The 24,116-nt window shown below is 50.3% G+C and overlaps 2 protein-coding genes across 4 annotated transcripts in view; one reads left to right on the top strand and one right to left on the bottom strand.

Annotated features, from left to right (window-relative positions):
- The window catches only part of LOC117156369 (dynein regulatory complex subunit 7), a 91,673-nt gene that overhangs the window by 35,162 nt on the left and 32,395 nt on the right, over positions 1-24,116 (top strand). The window lies entirely within an intron of this gene.
- Positions 16,244-19,268, bottom strand: LOC143303578 (uncharacterized). 2 transcript variants are annotated; one of them, XR_013060044.1, is made up of 5 exons: positions 17,743-19,268; positions 17,481-17,653; positions 16,914-17,397; positions 16,595-16,830; positions 16,244-16,505 (listed from the first exon to the last, which is right to left on the bottom strand). XR_013060044.1 is itself a non-coding variant. In XM_076624238.1 (5 exons), exons 1-3 carry the CDS (start codon positions 17,752-17,754, stop codon positions 17,212-17,214), a joined length of 366 nt encoding a protein of 121 aa, XP_076480353.1. In that variant the 5' UTR covers positions 17,755-19,268; the 3' UTR covers positions 16,244-16,505; positions 16,595-16,830; positions 16,914-17,211. The 2 variants fall into 2 exon arrangements, 1 of the variants encoding a protein (XP_076480353.1); XM_076624238.1 differs by having other exon boundaries at positions 17,748-19,268.

The raw sequence follows: 24,116 nt of genomic DNA, 5'->3' as shown, positions 1-24,116 counted from the left end.
AGCAGAGGAGAGAGGACGGAGGTGGAAGAGGGTGAGCCGCAGCAACGGGCGACTGCGGCTCTGCGAGAGAGTAGAGTAGAGAGCAAGAGCGAGAGGAGTGGCGCGACGCGGACTGGCGAAGCGAAGGGGAGAGAAAGCGGGCGGGCAGGGGGTCGCGCGGCGGGGGAGACGTAGCAGGGAGGACGGAGGTAATTTGAGCGTCACACGCCGAGCGAGCGAGCGGCAACGAACGAACGAACGCCAGGCAACGTCTATGTGCTACATAAAGAGGCTCCCCCTATCCTCCCCCTTATGTATCCAACCCATCGCGAACCTACGATGCGACGCGACCCATGTACAACGCGTCCCAAAAGTCCCGTGTTGCCTGCCTCTGCTTGCCTGCCTGCCTGCCTGCCTGCCTGCTGGCTCTGCCTGCTTCTGCCTGGCTGGCTGGCTGACTAGTGGCTGCCTTTGCCTGTCTCTCTGCCTGGCTGCCTGCTGCCGCTGCCGCTAGTAGCCTGGCCCCGCTTCGTAACCCGATGTGTCCCAGAGAGAGAACCGCGCTCTGTTCCGTGCCGGGATATATAGCGTATATGAGAGACCGCGGGCGCTGGGCAAGCACTAGCTGGGAAATGGTTTTAACCTGGGTTATCGAGGGACGACGACGAGGACGACGACGACGACGACGACGACGACGACGACGACGATGACGACGGCGACGGCGGCAAAGACGGCGACGACGACGACGACGACGACTACCATGACATCGTCAATTACGACGACGTTGGTACGAAAGTAGGGTGTGCAGAAAGGAAGGAAGGAAGCACGGAGGAAGGAGAGTAAAGGGGGAAGAAAGCTGCGAAATTTTTCAGCAGCGAGCTACGCGCTAGAGCCGACACCGGAGGCAAGCGTGTTCCTTCGTGCGATGCCATAGGTGAAAATCTCCCGCCCAAAGGGAACGACCGCGTGGGTGTGGTTTTTGGCGGCAAAGCTTCCTCTCCTTCGAGGGTGAAACGAGAATTCTCGCGGCACGCTATACATACTTACGTGTACCGCCGTCGCTACACTACATACGATATATACTTTATACATACGTATATACCTCGGTCGACGATTCGTATTCGCCGCCAAAGCCTTCGCTACTGTATTTTCGATGAGGACGCCAGCGGACGCTTGTTTTCCGACCACCCTTCCTCTCCCCCTTTCTCATCCTTTTCCATCCCCGAGTTTCACCCCGTTTCTTCTCCTGCACACAGCCTGGTTTACCGCCTTTGTTCGTCCTACAGGATTTTTCCCCCGAGTCGGAAGCGTTCGCGCGTCAGCTGGTCGGTCGATATCGATCCATCTTACCCCAGGATCGATCTTTCGAACCCTTCTCAATGCACGTACAACCCGTCGTCACCCTAATCGAGATCGGTTTCTATTCGAGGCAAACCGGCTCCAAGTATTTCTAGAACGATCCCCGGCGAGTCGATCGCCATTCAAAATTTCTGCGGGGCCAACTATTTTAGGTCACGGTATTTCGACGATTCCGCCTCGATGGAACGCTCTCTTAGACTCCGAAAGAATGGACCCAGAGAGTCGTTCGAACGCTTCATCCTGGTATCTTAGTTTCGAACTTTTATATTATACCTTGAATATCGATATGTGTATTGGTGGTACGGAGCAAAGTACGCGCGGTGAATTAGCGTTGAATGCGTTTGTTGTGCAATTTGCTCGGTTAGCGTTCTTTCTGGCCGTTTTTCGATAAACCGGGTTATGTCGTTTCTCGATACGACGGTTATTTTTTAGAATATGAGGTAACTAGGGGGAATTCGATCAGCAGTGATCGAATACGCGCGCGATCGTAGGCAGCATTCGTATGTTCGCTATCTTCTTCCAGATATCGGTATCAGTTAACTGTTAAGGTTACCTTAACCCCAAGTTTCTCAGGAAACCTTGTAAAGTCAACCGTTCAATTGGATACTTTCCACTGTACGTGTATTTGCTTTAGATATTAGACCGTCTGCGAGTGCCATGAATCTCACCCTAGCATATAAGAGTTACGTGCTCGCATAACCTATATAAACATATATAACATATGTGTACATGTGTATGTATAATAATTTTACTCTTACGTGCAACAAACACGCAACAATAGTATGACGTAATACGACAGTAATACATTATCATTACTATATTAACGGAAATATAAATAATATCGTATAATAGAAACGATAATACCAGCATAAACCTACATTTTGCCCTACGAAGAGACTAAAAAATCGTATCGCAGATGTTCCCGGAGACGCGAAACGTTCAAATTGCTTTTTGAATAGCAGAACGAAGCGGCGGCGACTCCAGCTCGGAAACGTGATTTACGATCGAACTGGCAGAATGATAATTTGTTTACCGAGCAAACCCGCGAAAGGGGTTTCTCCCACTCTTCCATATTCTCCACGCTTTCTCCGTCGTTGGTCGGTCGCGGTACACGACGCGGGACACGAGTCGGACGAGTTTCCATGGCTCGATCGCGCTACACGGTCCTCGCCGTCTCGCTTCTGTTATTGTTATAAAACTTGACCGGGCGACGTCGTTTCCGTTGCGTGCGCGCGCATACAATCGCGTTGCGATCACGGCCGAAACGGCTGTCACGAGTCACGCGCGATTAATCTCGAACCGTTGCCATCGATCTCGCGATTGCGTCGATCTTTAATCTTTTCGTAGGCGCTAGATTAGTTTAGGCCGTTCGAACAAAGTCTTCGTATTTACACTCGCGGATAATTTTAGTGTAAAGTCTATTTGCGTATCGTAGCCTTTCGTACATTACGTGCTGTATACGAATTGCTGTAAATGTGTTTCCAAGTGTTTGTATTCATTTACGAAGTAGCTGGGTCCTATATGTACTTATGTAAATACGTGCGTATTATGTAAACATAGAACGGTATGTCGATTCTTTTGCCTCTGACGTAAGATTTACCGATGCATTGAGAAAGGACGATGCAACATTTTATTAGGAAGATTTCTGTATTTTTTAGATATCGTACTTGGAAGAAATTCTAACCTCGAACGCGTATTTTGTTTCGAAACGACCACCCGCCGATTTTTTAAGTAAGTAGAAAATATTCCGACTTCTGACCTCGAATAAGCGATATCGGCGGAAAGAATCGTTTATGTACAAAACTAAACGGTGCGAATCGATCTACGGCGTACGGAGAATGTCGGCACGATTATAGAATATCTTTCTCAGCCATTTTTTTTTTTTTCGACAGTGGTGTCTTTCTTCCACCTTTGTACCTTTTAATTCTTTTAATTTCTGTCTATCTCGTGGCACGGTACGACGATTCAGATCAATTCGTACGTGGAAATGACATTGTAGTTCGTAGATGGAAATGAGAGGTTATGTTCGAGGTTTGATTAAATGTTGTTTGTTTAGGCTGGAAATTGCAGGGTCGTCGGTAGGTGTACGAACTCGTGTGATATAACTTCTGGTTTTATTATGCTCACGACCTTGAACGACCTTGCGCGATGGACCCATATATCACGCTACTCGCTGCAACTCGGGAACAAGGTCAGAGCACGTACATTTCCAGCAACTTCTTTCATCCCTTTCGCTTTCCGCGGCCGATGGTCGTACATTGTGAAACATCCTGCCTATCGACCATATTATTCCGAATCGAGCAGTCGTACTCGTGCTATCGTTGTTGGTTAACCTCTAAGAATTTTCGCTCGATCTTTTTTCTTTTTTTAAGAGAAAAATATCTAAGACGTTTATGGTTTAGATAAGTAACGTGACTCGTTAGATTATGTTATCGGTCTTAAAACCCTAAAACTAACTATACCAATTAAGAACAGGTAACTAGGTTATCGATAATCGAAAACTCATAAGCGAAACACAATCAGCGAAATGAAAGACGTTAGAAAAAATTACTTAATTTCGATTCCGCCAAATTCGAGATAAACCATTTTCAAAAGTAAACGGAAGAAAGGCACGAACAAACCATTTAATCTCGATTTTTATAACGTACTAACGTTCTAGCGATTACGTTCGAGCGTAATTGTACACGTACGATAGAAAAAGGAAAGAAAAAGGAAGGTGAAAGAAGAACCCGATCATAAAGCACAGGAGTCGAATTTTCAAAGCAAACGATATCTCTTGCAGCCCTCGATCGTTCTTGCAAATTTCCAAACATTCCCTCCGTTCCCATTTCCAGCCGTAGTCGGCAAAAGAGGGAAATGGGAAAAAGGAGGAAAGCGTTGCTCGATATCGGTCGCGACCGACACGAAAATCCGGATTGGTCGTAGGGACTGGCGATCGCGTAATGGGCGCGGGACCAACGATAATGGAAAGCGTCTTTCGAAACTTCCTATCGGCCTGTGACGTCGTCGTTGCACATCCTGTGCAAGTACGTTGATACACGCGCGGCACCGTATTGGGCCGGAACGAGCCGAGGGTGGACGTGTAAAACCGTGTCCCTAAAACACACTCGTACGTGCTTCTTTTCTGCCGTATGCGCGTACGTGTACGTTTATCGTCGAGAAGTAAATACGAAAGCCCGTTTAAGTTTATCGACGTGTACGACGAAAGAGACGCGAAGCATCATCGTGGACGTGAAAAAGCGTAAGAAACAGGCGAACGAAGAAGCCGATGGAACGGAGAATCGCGTCAAAGAATCGATTTACCACGGTACACGCAAACTCGAAACGTTAGCCCGTATACAGCAGCCAGGTGGCCGTTGGTTCGGCGAACGAAAGAATCGACGACTTTGTTCAGGCTCTCCGAGGAAGATTAATATCCGTCGTTAAACGGCGCGGCGTGGAGTCGATGGCGGTGTGGCGGTACACCGTTACCGTTCGATCGAGCACGCGCTCACTCGCGGCGAGTCGCGGCTGTTCGACAGCTCCGAGCAACAATTTAATCAACGTACCAATTTCATCAACCCTACAGCGATATCGCGGCAAGGACTCGAGGAATGCCACATACGTCGACGAGGGTGAAAACGGCGAACCGATCGAGTACGGCGAAGGGAGAGGGAGGAGGTGGGTGCGGGTGGCTGTAAACGCGGGTGGATGGATGGGTGACGCCACAACAATTTCGTTAATGCTCGTCTCCGCCATTCTCCTCCCAACCATCGAGCGATTCTTTATCACGTGTGTAACCCAAGCGCCGCGGATCCACTCTATCTCCTCGAATATGGCAGCGAGCCTTTTGGAACGCGGTGTACATCGGTGTACGTTGCACGGTACATATGTCGCGCCTGCATCATCCATATGCGTATCTATACGTGTACAGGCCTCCCTCTCGCGAGTAAGAGTACTCGGACATTCCGATCGTTTTCAAGTAATAGCGAATTTGATACATTAATAGCAACTCGATGCGTTCGCTGATACGGACGCGTACGTCGCTGCCAATTATCGTGAAACGTTTCGTTCTTTCAAGGAGCTTGCAACGGGTCAAGGCGGATACATATGTATAAGTAAAACAAGTCGGAGGATAATCGCCAGGATAATTCGCCGTTCCGTTCCTTCTTCGTTGTTTCGCGAAACGCAGCGAGCTCGAACATTTTCGGGTAGAATTACTTAAAGATCGGCGAAAAGTTGAGAGAAAACGCGTACAAGCCAGCCAAGTAGATTTATTTCTCATCGATGTTCGTAACTCGGTCGATAGGAGCGTATCGAGATCGAAACGCCGACAGAAACTGGCGGAAACAAAGAAAAAGAGTTTCTCGAAAGGAAATAAGAATCTACCGAGCGATATATTATCTGAAAAATTCGAGACACGCGTTTGGAACACGCTGTACAACGATCTTTATTAAAGCTTGTCCGCTTGGCTAAAGGGGATGGCAGATTTAAACGTTTGCGCGGACCGAGCAGCCATCGTATTCTATGACCGTGTTTATATCATTTCGTGTCCCTTCGACGACTGAAACTTGAAAAAGAAGTTACAGTCAAACGACTAGGCTGCCGACGCTTTTTCCTCCAGTTTCTATTACTCGCAGTCCCGTGAAACTTTTCCTTCCCATTCCGCTTCTCCGCAGAATGGTTCGAACGCCTCGTTTCGGAAAAGATAAACGCATCAGCCGGTTGTTCCGTTCCCTCCACTCGCGAAATTTACGACGAACCACGCACGTGCCTCGTCGATCGTAGTACCGATCAGATCGGCAAACTTTCGAGATTCTGTCGACTCTGTCGCTTTTCTCGTCTGATTCGATCCGCGTGCAAAGATTTTTGAAATACCAAGACAAGGATTTTCAGATATTTTCCCAGTGCTTTTGCACGGTTCGACCCTCCGAAAAAAGATCTACTCGAGTCGTCGAGTTTCGCGTTTCGTTGTACTTTACATTTTAAGAGGTGTCGAGGTGTTGGAAGGATACGCTTCTGTCCAAGCGAAACCACCGTAAACCCGACGAATCTCCTGGCAATCTACGATTCGTAAAATTCGCCAACTCGGACATATCTCGATTTCCATCGATCGAAACGTATACTTGGCGTGGACTCGTCTACGAGTAAGGAGAACGTCGACCAACGACGCGCATTCGCGATTCGCCAGATTCGCGAACAAGAGTCGTATGCCGCGAATATACCGCCGGATTACATAAATGCGGCGCGTTTATTCAAAGAGGATCAATCGTCCGGATAATCCGGCATCCGTTGAAACTTCCGGCAAAGTTTCCGCGAATCCGTAGCCACGTACGGAACAAGAGCGGAGAGAGAGAGAGAGAGAGAGCGCGAAAGAGCGAGGGGATGGAGAGCTCATGAATGAACGAGGACGCGGCAAGTTTCCAGCGTGCTCGAAACAACGTGTACCAGGGATCCATTTCTTAGCGCGACAACGGGAACGATCGCACGACCGTTCTGAAAGTTTCAAAGGTCGAAACTCGCTGGTAATAGCGGCCAGGCGCGTGTATATACACGCTTGGAAAAATTGAAACGTTCGCGCGATTCACGGAACGTTCCGTCCGTTCGGCAAATTATTTATCGCGTACGTCTCCCCGTCTACGGCAAGCCTACGTATCGCGTTTCGTAACCGGCTAAAGGCGCTCGGAGCTTATTCCCGGGGTTAGACGGAGGTCAGGTGACCGAGGCTCGACGTATCTCGGTGTTCGATCGGTGGTTAGATCGAGGCTAGAGAAGTAGTTTTTGGGCGTCGCGGACTACGAAACGCCGATTACGAAATACGCCTATTTGCGGTTTCATTGGAACGCGATCGTACGCTTTACGCGATCCAACGTCGTCGCCGCGACGTCGTCTCTCGATAACGATACTCCGCCCCTCCCCCCCGTCTCCTTGCAAAAAAGGAAAAAGAAAAAAAACAAGAAAAGAAGAGAAGAAGAGAAACGGCGAAAAGGAGGAGAAAGGAGAAGAAACCGAAGCTGGAATAACCCGGCGAATCTTGCGGATAGAAATTCCTCTTTCCGAAGAGAAGCAGCGAGTCGTACGCGCGGGGTTCGCGTGACACTGGGTTTCTCTGGGTCGGACTTTCAGCCGAAGATGCCAACATCCTGCCGGTCGGTGAGGGGTATAAGGACGAATCACGGATCGCTTGTCGGTATTCGTGGCGCGGCGCACAAAGAGGATAGAAGGTTGATGGAAAGGTCGAGCGAGCCGGAGCACGATGTCGAGGATAGAGGGGTGGAGGAGGGGGTGGCGGGGGAAGGAGGAGGGCGGTCGAGGCGGAGGGTCGCGCGATTAATTCGCAGAACGACGAAGGATATTCCCGCGGCTGGCCCCATATAAGCCCTCCTCCCTGGTCTTCTCCCCTTTGCCTTCCCTTCTCCTGTCGCCCATCCTACCGCCTGTCTATTTCTCTCCCACCTACCCTCCCTGCCTGCCACCCTCTCGTTCTCTCTCCCTCGCCGTGTGCCGTGTCCGCGGCATTAGGCGTCGATCTACCGAGATACGGAGATCGAGGCAGCGGTGGTGCGCCTCTGGCCTCGTCGATGCCAGGCACGTCTGCCTTTTGGGGCGCTTCTCCTCCTTCTCCTCCTCCTCCTCCTCCTCCTCCTCCTCCTCCTCTTCCTCCTCCTTCGCCTTCTCCCATCTATATGTGTACCCATGTACAGCCACATGACGGAGCAACGTGTGCATATACATACGCGTCGGTATATAACGCGCGTATACTGTGTATGCTATGTGTACACACATACACGCATACACGTGTATGGCGGGTGTGTGCACACAGTGTATACGTATAGACGTAGATTTGGCCGAGAGCGGAGAGCACATACTCGCACCCTCGTTGGTCCGCGTTTCGCGCGTGTGCGCGTGTTCCTCGATATGTCTCCCCTGTGGCGCGGCACGTATATCCCCGTGTACGTGTGTATCCAACACCGATATACCGCCTGGTATATGCGAGAGTGCATCTACGGATCCGCGGGGACCGGCACATAGTCGCGTACACGCGAGAACGTTTATGTAGCGCGGCTGTGGGACGCGCGAGAGCTACCTAAACCGACCGTGCCGCGGAATACGTTCCTTCGCGTGTAGACCTTCTATTATGTATATACATCGGTGTGTACGTGTGTACACGTATACGCCGATGTGTAGGTGCGTGTGTATATGCTTATATACCGTGCCGCGCCGCGTGGTATGTTATATAAGGGGTAGAGGGACGGAGAGGGAGGAATAGGGTGGAAGAGAGTGGCGAAGAGGGAGGCGAAAGGGGAAACAGCGGGGCGCGGTGCCATGCGGCTTTATGTAGCAGCGGTGTGGAACACACGAGGACGGTCGTCCGCGTCCGTCGGTCGGTGGGTCGGTCGGTCGGTCGGTCGGTCGGTTGGTCGGTCGGTCGTCGGTTGGGTCGGTCGGTTGGTTCAACTCGGTGTACATATAGCGTTGGCCCCATGTAACACCAGGGGGGTACTAGGGTAGGACCGCGAAGCTGTCGGCCGTCCTCGTCGAACCAGTCCCACTTACCTGTAAGTCGGTCTCTGTCTGACCGTTCGTCGTCTCGGTCGGTCGCGCGCTCGCGTGTGAGTGAGCACGCTACGGGCTTCCGCGAACCGGGGTCACTTATGTATATAGGAGAAGCCGAGTCTCCACGGCTCTCTCTGTGCTACTACCGCTGTGCTGCCTCGCGAACCTCGCCTGCACACCAGATCCATAGTTAATTACCGGCCTAATCTCTATTCGCGATTGCCCGAAACCGCTCGTAAATCCGTATCGGTGTGTGCGTGCGAAGCGCCACCGTCCAACGGTCCGCCTCTTCCTCTTCCTCCTCCTCCTCCTCCTCCTCCTTCTCCTCCGCCTCCTCTCACCGTCCACCGTCGGAAGATGGAAGCGAGCAATTCCTTCCTTTCTCCCCCGCCGTTCGTCTCCTTTGCTCGCGATCCTACGTTCTTATCGTTCCTTCTCTTTATTCCTTTGTCTCTTACGTAATCTTTCGTCGCCCTCTCTCGCGCTGGCTGTCGTTCTTCGTGACCGTATTCGTAGCTCGGCCGCGACCGCGACCGACATCGCCACGCGCGTAAACATAGCGCGTCCAAATGTATCTGTCGCGTTCGCTCGACGTCGTCGTAATCGCGTTCGTACGGCTGTGTCGTTCGTGCGTTCCACCGCGTGCTCGTGGAGACGCGTACGGAACGGCGTGTACGCGCTCTAGCTGGAAGAGCGAAGGATGGAACGAGCAGCGAACGAAAAAGGGTGAAAGGCAAATGAAAAGAGGAGGAAAGGGAGGGAAGGTGGGGGAGAGGTCTGGCGAGAACGCGTACGCGGCAGAATCGATCCCCACGATCGATCGCATCGATATACGTATACCGTTAAGAGAGAATCGACGAGATCGGCGTGTTCCGGGCTCGACCCGGCGCGCTTCCGGTCACGAGGAGCGAACCACGTTCACCGAGGAAGCGGCCTCTACGCTCCTCTCTCTCTCTCTCTCTCCCTCTCCCTCTGCCTCCCTCTCTCTCTCTCTCTCTCTCTCTACACCTCTCGCTCCGCGCCTTTCCTTCTCTTCCGTTTCGCTGAACGTGTCGTCTCGCGTCCGCTGACTGGCTCTCGCTCACCGCGGCCGGTCGGTCAGCTTCGTCTCCACGTTCCTTTCGACGAACGATTCCGTGCGAAAACGCGACCGACCAGCCGCGACAGGCTGCCCTCCGGCTTCGATGGCTTCGTTTCTCCGCTACAACAGCCACGGCTCGGTGCTACGTTTCACGGAAACGGCGAGTACGGTAGCGTCGCGTTAACCCACCGGCATTTTGTTTCGCTCTAAAATTCTTTTACGTTCGATGCTCGTAATTTCATCGATCTCCTTTTGCGTGGATCCCCTGCTGTCGCATATATCGATATATATATATGGCACGATCGTAAACGCGATCATCGAGAAACGAGTCATTGACGTAGCCGCGTTTTTCCATTCTCGAATCTCGATGTTCCGCTTAGAATCTCCCGGAAAGAGCATGTGCAAATTTGTCGTTGCTTCGGTACGACGTGGAAGGGGGCTGAGGAAGGACAAGGACTGTTTCTTACGCGTGATCGAGCGAATAACCGTGGCCAGTTAACGAGACGCGCTACCGTAACAGGAATTCTCTTGGAAATTCGGTGCAGAACGGCGTAGCGACCGCCTTTCTCGTCTCGTGGATGGATTAAAGAGGAAACCGGTGGTCGCGTCGCGTCGGTCGGGGCCCGCGAGCCGCGACGATCGCCGCGTTCCTCTTCGCTCGATCGATTATCGAGCTGTCTCGTTGCAGGGGACCAGTTTCGAGAGCAGGAAGAGTTGTACGTACGTACGTAGGTCTTCCTGTTGGGTCGTGTCGCGTACGATGGTTTATCGGACGCGTGCTTTTTCACGCAGGACTCGAGTTAGGTGTCGCTGCGCTCCTTCGAACGCGCAGTCCGCGTTACGTTCGTACATCCTCGCGTTAATTATCCGCCCTATCGTCTAACAGAGACAACGCGTACTCGGAATTATTTCGTTCGATCGTTCGACAACGACGCTCGAAGAAGGCAAGATTGGTCGGTGAATAATTAGAGACAGATTCGTTTGCACGCTTAATCAAATTTCAAAGATACAGACGGCAGATGGTTACGTAACGTCGGAGTGACACGAAGGTTATGGCGGGTTAATTAAAAAGCAGCAGCGACTCGACGGCTGCGAACTCCGAAGGCGTGTTATTCGCCGAGGCGAGAGCTCCGCGTAATCGATCTTTTTATAATCGATTAAGGCGGACGACGATCGGGACCGGCAGGCGGGTCTGGCACTGGCGACCATTGGCCGCGAGGCCGCCTCGTAGAATCGATCCCCGCTGACCCTTCTCGAAACAGGGTCACGCGAGGGATATTTCGAAATCGAGCCGCTGCGCCGCTACGAAGCATCTCGATTCCGCGAACCCCTCCGCCCACCGATCCTCTCTCCTTCTCTCTTTCTCCCTTTGCGGATCTCGTCGATACCATCCACCGATAGAAATCGCCACGAAGAAAGTTTTCCGCTTCGTTCGTCGTAAATCGAAAGTTTTAGCTGGCGCGAGAGAATCGAGCGAGAATTTACAAAGATTCGATAAGAAGGTCGTTTCGATCTCTCGCGTTTCGTTCGTCGCGAATCGCGAACGAACGCTCGCGTCAAAGCGAGTAGCTATAGCGTACGCAACGTTGGATACGCGCGATCGTCTACTCTTTTAAATTCGCTTCTCATTCCGAGGCGATTATTTCGAAATCGTGGAATACAGCCGTCGTCGAACCATCCCGAGAGAACAATTACCGCGTGTTTCTTTTCCTCCTTCTTATAATTCGAAATAGCGTTCTTCTCTTTTCACGTGGCGCGTATGTACCGCCAGGAATATTAAGATTATTTGGCAATTCCACGTATCCGTCGTATTCGCGGGAATCTTCGAGACCGTCTCCTTTCCACCGAATTTCCAGATTTAATTCCACGGAAATCCAACTGTTACGCCTTCCGGGAAAGCCCGACTTTCGTAAGCATTTTCACCGAAACCTCTCCCCGCCTACCGTGATCGTTCAAATCTCCAGGCTCCGTCGTCTTATTTCCTCCCCTTGGTCGCCACCATACTTTCTCTTTGCGATTCTTCCCTCTACTTTTCCCTTTCGTTAACGACGATTTCGTAATCCAACGAACCGGTACCGACTACCGAGTTTCAAAAATTCGCGAAAGATAAAAACAACGGCGACGATGCTGCGGTGGCAAAGGTCTCGATTTCGACTCGATCTCGGGTCGAGAATACCAATAACGTTTTCAAAATATTTGCCAAATATTCGAAGAACGTCGTGGACTCGACAAAGCGGCGCGTGGCGACGAAAACGGACTACGAAGCCGGAGAATTCGATCCTCTTATCGCGTAAATAATATCGCCGCCAGTCGGATAATCGATCTTCGATTCTCGTTAAACGACGTAAAATACCGCGGCCACGTTATTTATAGCGAATCGCGTCGCACCACGCCTCCGCGCCTCGATTCCCAGTTTCGTCGCTACGTTCCGAGACACGGAAAATTATAAAAGCGATATATACGCGTTTTCGAAAATACAATAAAACGAGAAACGATCGGACGAAACGAAGAGAACGAAGGAGAAATCGCGACCGAACGTGGCGAGTATCCGCGCTGGGGATCCTTTGGAATTAGAAAATCGAGCGCACGACGGCTAACATCCTGGATCGATTCTTGTCCGGCATCCGAGAATCCGCTCGCACGGTCGGCATACAGAGTCGTTCCGCGCGACGTATTTGTCAAAGGAACGGCCAGCGGAGCGTGGCTCGGTTTTTGCGCGGACCGCTCCGCGCTCGAGGTGTGGCCGACTTCTTTTCCCCCGTGGCCGGGCTCTCTCCGTGCCGCTGACGATCCAGGATGAAGATACCGACCAGCCAGGGCACACGGCCACGGTTCGCGTACCCGCCATTAGCCTCTTCTTCTTCTTCTTCTTCTTCTTCTTCTTCTTCTTCTTCTTCTTCTTCTTCTTCTCTTCCTTCTTCTCTTCCTTCTTCTTCGCGGCTCTTCTCGCTCCGACGGCAGCGTGGCAAATCTCGCTTCTAGTCGGTCGACGTCCGTCTACCAAGGACTCAGACTCTGGACTTTATCGAACGATTTCGATTCAAATCGTCGGATCAGGACGAAGGTTAGGAAGAATTTGTTCTCTCGAGAAGGATGCCGGAGAAAGGATAATTGGCAAATTGCGGATAAACGTTTGCACGCCGTGATTCGCTGCGTTTAATTTTCGTTTGTTCGCTGTTTTTCAGTTTTCTATAGTTTCTAACGAGAGCTTACGAGCTTTAGGTACGTCTCGGAAAAGACGGATCTGTACGTCGCTGCTGTAAACGTTTTCTCGTCGCGTTCGTCGAGCAAATAGACGTCGAGGAGCGTTGTACGTTTAACGGATCGACGATTAACCGACTGACTTTAAGACCGACTGGTTAAAAAACAACGCGATACCGAAAATAATCGTGCGATCGCTCGGAGCCGCGTCTCGCGGCAAAAGCCGGTAACCGAAACCTATTTAACGCCGCGTAAGTCGTAGTGATAAATCTGGCTGGAAACGAGCGCGGATAGTTGGACGCTGTTTCCTCGGACTGCCGATGCTCGACGAAGGAACAACGACGAGGAACAGAAGCGTTCTTCTCGCACCGTTAGGCCCCGTTCTAATCGCACGCGGAACTAGCGCGTCTCGATGCAGCTGCTGCCTCGTGGTGCGGTGGTCGTAGTCGTCGTATATATTCGTAACAGGACGTGGCGGGCTAAATGAAGCATGGCCTCGTGGATGAAACGAGCAGAAACGGGATACGATGGAGCGTAATGAGCGGCGGCGACGCGACGATGATTTCGGAGAAAGTGGCCGCGGCACAGTTGGGAACCGTTGCTGGAAATCGCCTCGAAAAGGGCTAATAATCTTCGGCTCGTTTTTGCTCGTCACGCACTCCACCGGGCCGAACCGATCTCCCGGATCGCCGCCTCGCCAAACTGGTTCGCGGTTTTCTGTAGAAAGTAATCGCGCGCCGTGCCAATTTTGCGATCGTCGATCGCCACTCGCGATTCGCGGTTGAACGTTTTTTGTCGTGCGTGGAGCTGCCAATAGGAGAGAAGAGGGGATTAACGAGGGTGTTTCGCTCGTACCACCAGGCTGTGGCGATAAAAATTTAAATTCGTACAAATTTATCGGTTGGAAACGGCGAAGCGCGAAGCCGAGCGTCTCGTTTCCAGTACCACGAACCAACCACGACTCTAAACAACCTCTCTACGGCGTGCAAACGACTTTGCGCGCGGAAAGATTTCGAGCTCGCGAGATTTCTCGAGTCCACCGACTCTCCTTATTACCCTACCTACGCTTAACGATCCGCACGCGCCGTTTAACCCCGTAAATTCTTCTATTCTCGCGACTTTTCTTTGTCGCTCGTCGAACCATCATCCCGCTAGATGGAATCTTCTCGGCCGAATCTTCCGCTCTTCGAGCAGCGGAGGAAGGAACAAAGTACATTTAGACACGTCGCAGGATAATCGGTCGGATTTTCGTTGGGTCCGGTTTCGAAGGTCGGACCCTCGAGAGCGACGGAGGCGGAGAAAACGATCGATGGTCGGGCACGATCCTCGTCGACATTTTGTCCGCGGTGAAACGCGTGTACGAGCGCATGCAGGCGGCCAAACCATTATAGAGTACGCGTATAAGACACACGATCGTGCTGCGGTAGGGTCGTGCCTAATAAACCAGTAGCCGGCAGTTACTGGCACACGTCATTGCGCAGTTGCCCGGTTTCCACGCCGATTTCGAACCGCGCCTATCGCAAATACACCGTACAAACCGAAATCACGACGAATGCCCTGTCGCGAGATCCACGTTTCCGCGGATCTTTCGCCAAGATTTTCGCCACTTTGAAAATTCCATCCGTCCTTGTTTCGTCGTAGTATCGGCGAGAAAACGTTGGTGGCGAAAATCGAAGGCGGCGTAATTTTCACGCTCGAACGTCGACGACGCTGCTCCACGCAATCTCTCGTTATTTTTTATCGCTATCGCGTGCACCGAGAATCGCCTGCACTCGTTCGTCTACGTGCGTTAAAGGTAATTTTTCTATATCCGTTTAACCACGGTAGACCATCTCGCAGGCTCGCTGTATCGAGCATCGACTACTCTTTTTTACGCTAAACGTATTAACCGTGAAGAAAGAGTTCACTCGTCACGCGGATTACCCCGATCATCGTAATTTACTTTCTCACGGATCCTTTGCTTTTTAACGCGTCGTTACGTTTCAGACGCTTAAGAAGCTATGCGTGTGACATAAATAATCGGAAATTTCAAGGCGAACGTTACAGAACAACGCGTCCAGAGTATCTTTCGTCTTCTCCGTCTTTTTAATTTAAGGAGAGCGGCAACGGCTTGATGAAAGAAACAGCACCGAAGATAAAACACCGCGGAAACGTAAACGCAACGGGTGGCGGTATGGTCTTGGCTACGACTGACTCACGGTTTGCCCTCGCCACTTGTTTCTCGGATCGTCCGTCCCAATTCCTCCAGGAATTCAGCCTCGTCGATCGCGCTCGGCTCTGGAATCGCGATCGAATTGCCAACCTTTCGATAATTTGCCACCCCCCTTGGCAAATCCGAAACCGACGCCGAAACTTGCTTCTATCGCCGACCGTTATGTCCTATATACGCTACGTACAAATTTTCTTTTTTTAAATTTTTCCATCGAGACAACGAGATCTGCAATGAGATCCGTTACAACGAGACGCGATAAAGTGCACGCGTACCGAGCGAGAATTCGAAGCAGCGATTTTCTCGAAAACAGAGCCTCGAACGAAAAATTTGTATTCTATATTTTCCACTTCTTTTTTCGCCTAGAATCGCCCCCTTTCCTCTTGTACCGCCAGTTACCTGTATAACGGTGGTTACGCGAGGTGCTGTTAGACGTAAGCGCCCGAGGAATACTATCGATGTTCGAGAAAAAAGGTTCATCGAACGATTACAACGGTGGACGATCGACGATCATCGACGGTTAACGATCACGTTTCTCGAATACGTTTGTTTCGCTAGACCCTTCGCACCTCGCTGTTCGCAGCGCGGAATCATTCCGTCGCTCGAAACCAAACGGATTCTTTGCTTCGTTGCCCTCCGATATCCCCACTACGCACGCGTTTCTTAGATGCCGCGACGATTGCCGCGTACGCGTTCTTCCGAATATTCGGCCAAAGAACCGTAAGGATATCGATGGTACGTCATCCACGTCGGCCTTACGCTTTGAAGGTATAGGCGCTTTGTGTCGCCAATGTCACGTAAAATATCAAAATAAAAAGAGAAATTTCAGGTGAAAAATAAAAAGAAGAAACTTTATTCTTTTTCTAACAACAATCCACTTTACGATCCATTTGCAAACTCTAGGCGTGACTTTCCAAGACCGAAGCTCTCGCGATTTGACTTTCGTTCGGATCCGATCACATTCTTTTGTCATCCCTCGACATATCCCCATCGTGCATGCATTCGCTAGGCGTCCACGACCGTCGCCACGTGCTCTTTCTTCCAGAACCTTCGGTGGAAGGACCATAGGGATGTCGATGGTACATCAGCCACGTCGGCCTTACGTTTTGAAGGTATAGCGCTTTGTGTCGCCAATGTCACCTAAGATAAGAAAGTAAAAAAAGAAATTTGAGTGAAATTTGGGTGAAAAATAAAAAAAGAATCTTTATTTTTTTCTAACAACAACCCACTTTACGATCCATTTCCGAACTCTATCATTTCCGAACTTTCGATCGGATCCGATCACTCTCTTTTGTCATCCCTCGACATATCCCCATCGTGCATGCATTCGCTAGGCGTCCACGACCGTCGCCACGTGCTCTTTCTTCCAGAACCTTCGGTGGAAGGACCGTAGGGATGTCGATGGTACATCAGCCACGTTGGCCTTACGCTTTGAAGGTATAGCGCTTTGTGTCGCCAATGTCACCTAAAATAAGAAAATAAAAAAAGAAATTTGAGGTGAAAAATAAAAAAGAAACTTTATCTGTTTCTAACAACAATCCACTTTACGATCCATTTCCGAATTCTATCATTTCCGAACTTTCGATCGGATCCGCTAGGCGTCCGCGACCGTCGCCACGTGCTCTTTCTTCCAGAACCTTCGGTGGAAGGACCGTAGGAATGTCGATGGTACATCAGCCACGTCGGCCTCGCGCTTTTGCGCTTTGTGTCGCCAATGTCACCTAAAATAACAAAATAAAAAAAGAAATTTGAGTGAAATTTGGGTGAAAAATAAAAAAAGAATCTTTATTTTTTTCTAACAACAATCCACTTTACGATCCATTTCCGAACTCTCGATCGGATCCGATCACATTCTTTTGTCATCCCTCGACATATCCCCATCGTCCATGCATTCGTTAGGCGTCCGCGACCGTCGCCACGTGCTGTTTCTTCCAGAACCTTCGGTGGAAGGACCGTAGGGATGTCGATGGTACATCAGCCACGTCGGCCTTACGCTTTTGCGGTATATAGCGCTTTGTGTCGCCAATGTCACCTAAAATAAGAAAATAAAAAAAGAAATTTGAGGTGAAAAATAAAAAAGAAACTTTATCTTTTTCTAACAACAATCCACTTTACGATCCATTTCCGAATTCTATCATTTCCGAACTTTCGATCGGATCCGCTAGGCGTCCGCGACCGTCGCCACGTGCTCTTTCTTCCAGAACCTTCGGTGGAAGGACCGTAGGAATGTCGATGGTACATCAGCCACGTCGGCCTCGCGCTTTTGCGCTTTGTGTCGCCAATGTCACCTAAAATAACAAAATAAAAAAAGAAATTTGAGTGAAATTTGGGTGAAAAATAAAAAAAGAATCTTTATTTTTTTCTAACAACAATCCACTTTACGATCCATTTCCGAACTCTCGATCGGATCCGATCACTCTCTTTTGTCATCCCTCGACATATCCCCATCGTGCATGCATTCGCTAGGCGTCCGCGACCGTTGCCACGTGCTCTTTCTTTCGGAACCTTCCAACGCTGGAAGGACCATTGGAACGTCGATGGTTCGTTAGGCACTTCAGCGATATACATTGTCGCCGAGTGCCGCCGCATCTTTATCTCCATCGTCGGTCCATCGGATTCGAAGCACGCCGGTGGTGACACCAAGCCGTCGGAAAGTTCCACGGTCGCCACGTACGACGTATCGCTTAGAAAACGCTGCCGAAATCTCGTTAATCGGAATATCGATCGACAGATCGAGCGGGAGATTCGTCGGGCGGCGGTTGCGTAGATATTTGAAATTCCGTTGGAATCGAAGCAAGTACGCGTAACGCGTTTCGTCGTTTTGAAATTTCTTTCCATACGATCCTTTTACGTCCTGGCTGAAAAGCGGTTGCGTAGGAAACTCGGACGAATCGGACGATTACCACGAAGCAACGCTAAACCGAAATATTCAAACACGTGCGATTATAGGTTGGATGGATGGATATGCGTTACGAGCCGTTTGTTCTAAATCGAGCGGAATGTAAGGCCGACCTAAACCTTGAACGAAGCTATCGTCCGACATCTGGAAACGCGAGTTAAGGAACCTACTAGTAGCGTTCAGGTATAACCTGCGCAATAGCAGAGCTCGATGACCCACATGAATCCTTACGACATCTTCGAAACTCGCGGCGAAAGAGAGACGTCCTCCTTCGACTCTCCTTATCCGCGCTCATTAAATCGATTTTGATCGCGCTTTCGAATTCCAGGAACACGCGGCCAAACGAGTCTGAATAATTCAACGGCGAATAAATACTTTTTACCGTGGAACAGTGTTAATCCATCGGGCGAATGGATTGCGTGAACGCGAGGAGACGACAAAATCCATCCGCTGTCTTACATTCTTTCGAGCGTTTTAAACGGCCAACAAAAACCTCCACGAGCGGACAATAATCTTCCCGTTAATCCGCATTTTTTTCCTTTTTCTTGCTCGTTTTCTACGCCGATAGAGAGACGCGAGACGAACGAGATAGCGGAGATTAAGGCGCGAAATAATAACCAGATCAACGCGAGAGAAGGAGGGTGGCTAACCGTACGGAGAATCGGCATTTCTCTTACTTTCGTTTATGATTATTTTATTATTTGTTATTTTATCGCGTCAGGTTAGTTTGCCGATGGAAAGTACGAAATATAAAATCTATCCGTGATAATCGAAGTAAACGGCGCGAAAGGAGATCGCGATAGGTGCGAAACGAAGGTAAAGAGGACGAGCGTAAAAAGAGGCAGGAATATTTAACGAGTGACGAGGGTAAAATGACGGCAAAATAGAAAGGCGGTTATGGCGGGCGCGAGAGAAGCAGCGAGGTACTCGAAGCTGCTTTGCATAGGTATGTCGTGCCGCGACTAGGATTCGTAAGACGCATAAATTTCGCGGCTACGCCACGCTCGCGGAGATCCGCGCGATTCACGAGCTCGTCGCGCGCCACGGAATTTTCATTAAGGCTGATTTCGTTTCGACGCGCCTCGCCAACGCTGCCTGCCTGGTCCTCTCGAGTCGTCCGTCTGCTTCGAGCCGCCGCCAAGACCATCGAAAGCTCGTTTCGCCCGATCGTATCGTGCACAACCACCCTGTGCGATAGTTGGCGAGACAGACGTTTAACGAGTCTCTGTAGAAACGAGTTATCTTTCGCGCGTTCTACTTATTTCTCTTTACTATCGTTACAAGCGTGCAAAATTTCGCGACGAATTAACGAGAAAATTAGCAGAAATATCGTAAACGCGAATAACGACCGATCGAAATCGAAGCGTCACGAGCGATTTTTCCTTCGAATCGACCGATTCGGACAGACTATAGTCTTTTAGTTACGACTGTAAGCTAACCGATTCGCAGGACGTCTCGCGTGTATTTTCACCGATGTTCCACGAGCGATCGTAAAAGTTAACGAGATCGAATCGACGCGATCGAAGCGACTATCGCGCCAGATACGCGTTAAACGCGACGAATCGTTCGACGACAGGAATATACCCGCGAAGGTTACACCGAATCCGAGGCCTTGGCTCGCGACGCGCACGGATTTTGAACTTGGCTCCGGCCACGAATCCTCCTTCTGCCGAGACACGTGTTTCGCAAGAGTTCCTCGCGGCTCGGTGGAATTTCGTCGCCGTCGTCGTCGTCGCCGTCGTCGTGGTCGCGGTCCGCGTTCTCTCTCGCGTCGAGGTTGCGAAGCAGGAAGCTTGAATTTCGATAATCTCCACGCCTTCTTCTTCTCCTCTTGCTCTTTTTCTCTCGTCTTTTCTTTTCTTTTCTTTTCTTTCCTGCTCGGTAATCCGTCGGTCTTGGTCCCGCCGATGCGATCCACCGCTCTCTCTCTCTCTCTCTCTCTCTTTCTCTCTCTCGTTCAGACGCTCGATGTCTCGCTCGGTGAGCGACCGTGGTTCGGTGAAAATGGATCTCGCGTCGTCGTCGATCGTCGTGGTCGTTGTCGTCGCGGCGCGCGGTCGAACGACACGGTCCCTTTCACCTCGCGGAATTCAGTTTTCATCGAACACGAAACGCTCGGCTCCCATTTTTTCTCCTTTCTTCTTCTTTTTCGTCGTTCCATTCACCGTGACGATCCACGGCGACGTTCGACTAGCTCGTCTTTTTTACACGTTCCAAGTACAGAGCAGGCGACGACTCTGGTCGATTCGAAGCGAACCTTTCCAGTACGTTCGCGCGAGATTCTTCGTCTCGTTGGTAGGAAGCGCGAGCCGTTTCTTCCATCGATCGTCTTCTATCGCGATAAGAGGAATTTTGTTCCACTCGAAGTGGTTTTGAGAGTACGTGGCGTGAAAATCGTCCTTCTGAGAATTGTCTTAATTTCTCACGCCAGGTGTTAGCGTAGTACCGACTGGATAACGCGTAACGATGGATTCTTCGTTCGCTCGACGTTGACGATCGAACGTCCGCTCTTTCGTCTTTGTTTTTAACGCGTGCATCGAGGCTTCCTTTCGCGCTCCAAACAATCACCGTGTCACTGTTCGCACGGTATTCAGCCTGTCATTCGCTTCATTTACATAACAGTCGGTGTAACGTGCACTCGAATTCGCTCACCCTTGCCTGCACGAGCCGCTTGCTCATTCATCACGCGGCTCCCCGTGCTTGCCGATGGATATCAAATCGATTAGAGTCCGCTGGTAGTTCTTCTAATCTTCAACAGACGATCTGCGATCTTCGGATTCTTCCCCCTTCGATGGATGGATAATTAACGCGTCCGTGTTATTACGTTACACTTACGAGTACGTAAATATCACTAGAAATTCCAGATACATACCGCGTCATGTTTTAAACGCTGTATTTTCTCTTTTTCCTTTCGTCTCCTTTACCATTTCCTATCGTTTACTTTATCTTATTTTCTTGAGACTAACGAATCTATGAAAATACATACGGTAACTGCGGAGTTAAGGCTTCTTATAGGTAAATTACTCTTTTTTTTTTTTTTTTTTTTTGACAACTCGAGAATCGAGCGTTACTTACGTTGCCGTATAACGAAATTGAGAAACGTAGGAAAAGATCGTGGGTTATCGAGATACGTGCGCGAACGCGAGAAATTTCTATATCTTGAATTTTCTTTAATCGTCCATTCGAGAACTCGAAGAAACACAGAGTCCGTGACCTGACCTATTACAGGCCCCACTTTCCTTCTTCTTCCTTTTCCTCGTCGACGATCGCGACGACGATCGCGTCTCGCGGATACTCGAAGCGGCCTACCTAGCAGTCGAGCGAACGTTCTATTTCGATACGAGGAAACCTCGTTCGATTCGCGAGATAATACGTTCCAATTTCGGCTACAGCCACCGTTTCTACTTCCATTCGTACTAAATTCGATCGTAGGCTTCTTCTTTCTCTTCGTTGACCGCACGATCCACCAACGACCGTATCTTGCGCGTAAGATCAACAGTCGCAGAAACTCGTCCGTAACTCGTCTATGAGAAGAAACATTGGCCGTAAGCGCGCTAAATACGAATTCTACGATTCGAATTGGCCGATTCGATTCGATCCAATTTCTATCCGCGATGTCGTTCAACTTTGCGAATGAAACGAACAAGTCGGAAGAGAACGGAAGCGGTGGAATCGAATCGGATTAATTTGGCGTTGCTAATCGAACCACTTCCTACCGAACGAGATCTCCGAAAACTACGTTGGGAAAAATCAAATAAAAAGCCAAACGAGACCTCGATCGTAAGGAAAACGTTAGCTGGCGTAGCGTCCCAAAAATGTCGAATTCCGAATGAACGTGTCGCGTGTCGCGTGTCACGTGTGGCGTGGCGTGGCGTGGCGTGGCGTGGCGCGATACGACGTGGCGCGGCGTGGCATCGCGTGGCGTCGCGCGGTGGCCAGGATCCCGCGAACCGCGCCACTTTCCAGCAATTATCGAAGCAACGGAGTCTCTCTCGGCGTGGATCCCACACCGGCTTCAATTTGTAGGCTGGCATTAATTCAATTGCCCCGGCGACAGTTACCAAGGTGGTATACGTGTGGGCGTTTTATCGCCTCGACGGTTATACGCGTCCGACGTTCTCTCCTCTCTTTCCACCTCTCCGGCCGTCTCTCTACCCCGCGAGCCCGGTATTCTCGTGGTTCGACGCTAGCTTGCTTCCTCGTTCGATCGTCCGTCTCTGTTTCGCGTCGACGCGCTGGTCGTTCCGCGTTCCAACCTGCGAGCTTCTCCTCGAACGCGGTGCGGCACGCGGCGATTCGATGGAACACGAAAAATTCACTAGCCTCTCGTGATATTTCGACCGGGTGATGATGCTCTTTCGGCCAGAGTTCTCATTTCTAACGCACACTCCTCTCGCCGGACCTTCGAAAAGAATAAACCGAGACGATTTGACAAGGCGTCTTTCCTTTTTTTTTGTTCAATATTTATCTAATTTCTATCGTCGTTCAATTTCTTTTTTTCTTTTACCGTCTGTACGACGGAATGTTTATAATCGTTCATAAACATGCCGTCGCACGAGCGGAACGCAACCTGTCGCGCATTCCTATGTACGTGTTTGCAACGTTAGAACGTGCAAGTGTTTTCTAATTCTCCGATGCGTTTTAACTGGAAGCGAACGATCGTCGAAAGGTTGCTAAATTTTGAAGGAGGTTGGGAAAGCAGCAGAGTCGACGTACGCGTGTAAAAATCAGAAGCGAAGCAAAGTGTACGCGGATCGTAGATCCGGCGTGTATCCGCGAAGACTGGCGACGACAAAGAAATTCCGCCTAAGGAGACGGCGTGCAATTCGATCGAGAGTGATTCTACGGTTTTTCACGAGGGTGCGCGCGCACGAGTCGCAGAAGCGGCCTGAAACGGCCGAAGCGGCTGAAACGGCTGAAACGGCTGAAACAGGCCCCGAGCCCGAGCCAACTTTGTCTCCACGCTGACAAATTGCATGGGATCGGGTCGGCCAGCTGGACGCGGTCTATCATCGTGACGAACCGCGATAACTTGATGATGGATAAATGCGCGGCTCAACGAGCCCGATATAGTAATACCATTGCGGTAGATCATCGTAAACGATAGCGAGCGGACATCGAAAAGTAGAAAAAACATGGACGTTTCGACGGTGTGGCGAAAACGATCGATTCGTCGCTGCAACTATAACTGTAAATCGAGCGGAATCCAACCTGTGGAACATAGGTAAGCCTTTCCCGGTTATTTCGCGTCTATCTTGTCGATTTCGTCCAAGTTGGTCGTATAGGTTAGTTTGTTTGCGACGGAGGCTAACTTCACTGGCCGCCATAACGAAAAATCGCGATCGTACGCACGCACGTATACGTTCGATCGATCGAGTGGAAACGAAGCGACAGACGGACGCGAAACGAGTGGAATTTAGCAAGTTTCGAAATATGCCAAGGTTAAAGCGGGGAAAGCGGAAGCTAACGGACGAGAAATGCAAACTTGGAAAACGCCCAGTAAATAAAGTTTCGAGAAACGAATGTCTTCGCTTTCGTTTGCTCCGTGTAACTTCTGCTTTCCCGTGACCTTGACAAATTCGTCTCCAAACGTCTTCCAGACTTCGAATCATATCTATAGATACATACCGCATATATATCTTCATCGAGTTTCTATAACGCGAATTTGACAATACGCAACGACGAATCGTCCGTTGCGAACAGATTGCAAGCTGCGCTTCCCACGTCTACGCGCGGTGAAAGCGTGCCTTTTTAAATAGTTTCGACCCGACGGTCGATCGATTTCAAAGCAACGGCTAACGTGAAAAAAACGGCAAAAAAGTTTCGCGCCCATCGTCGAAGCGAGCATCTAA

Source organism: Bombus vancouverensis, chromosome 14 (genome assembly GCF_051014615.1).
Source record: "Bombus vancouverensis nearcticus chromosome 14, iyBomVanc1_principal, whole genome shotgun sequence".
NCBI lineage: Eukaryota > Metazoa > Arthropoda > Insecta > Hymenoptera > Apidae > Bombus > Bombus vancouverensis.
This window is presented reverse-complemented; position numbering and strand designations above follow the sequence as displayed.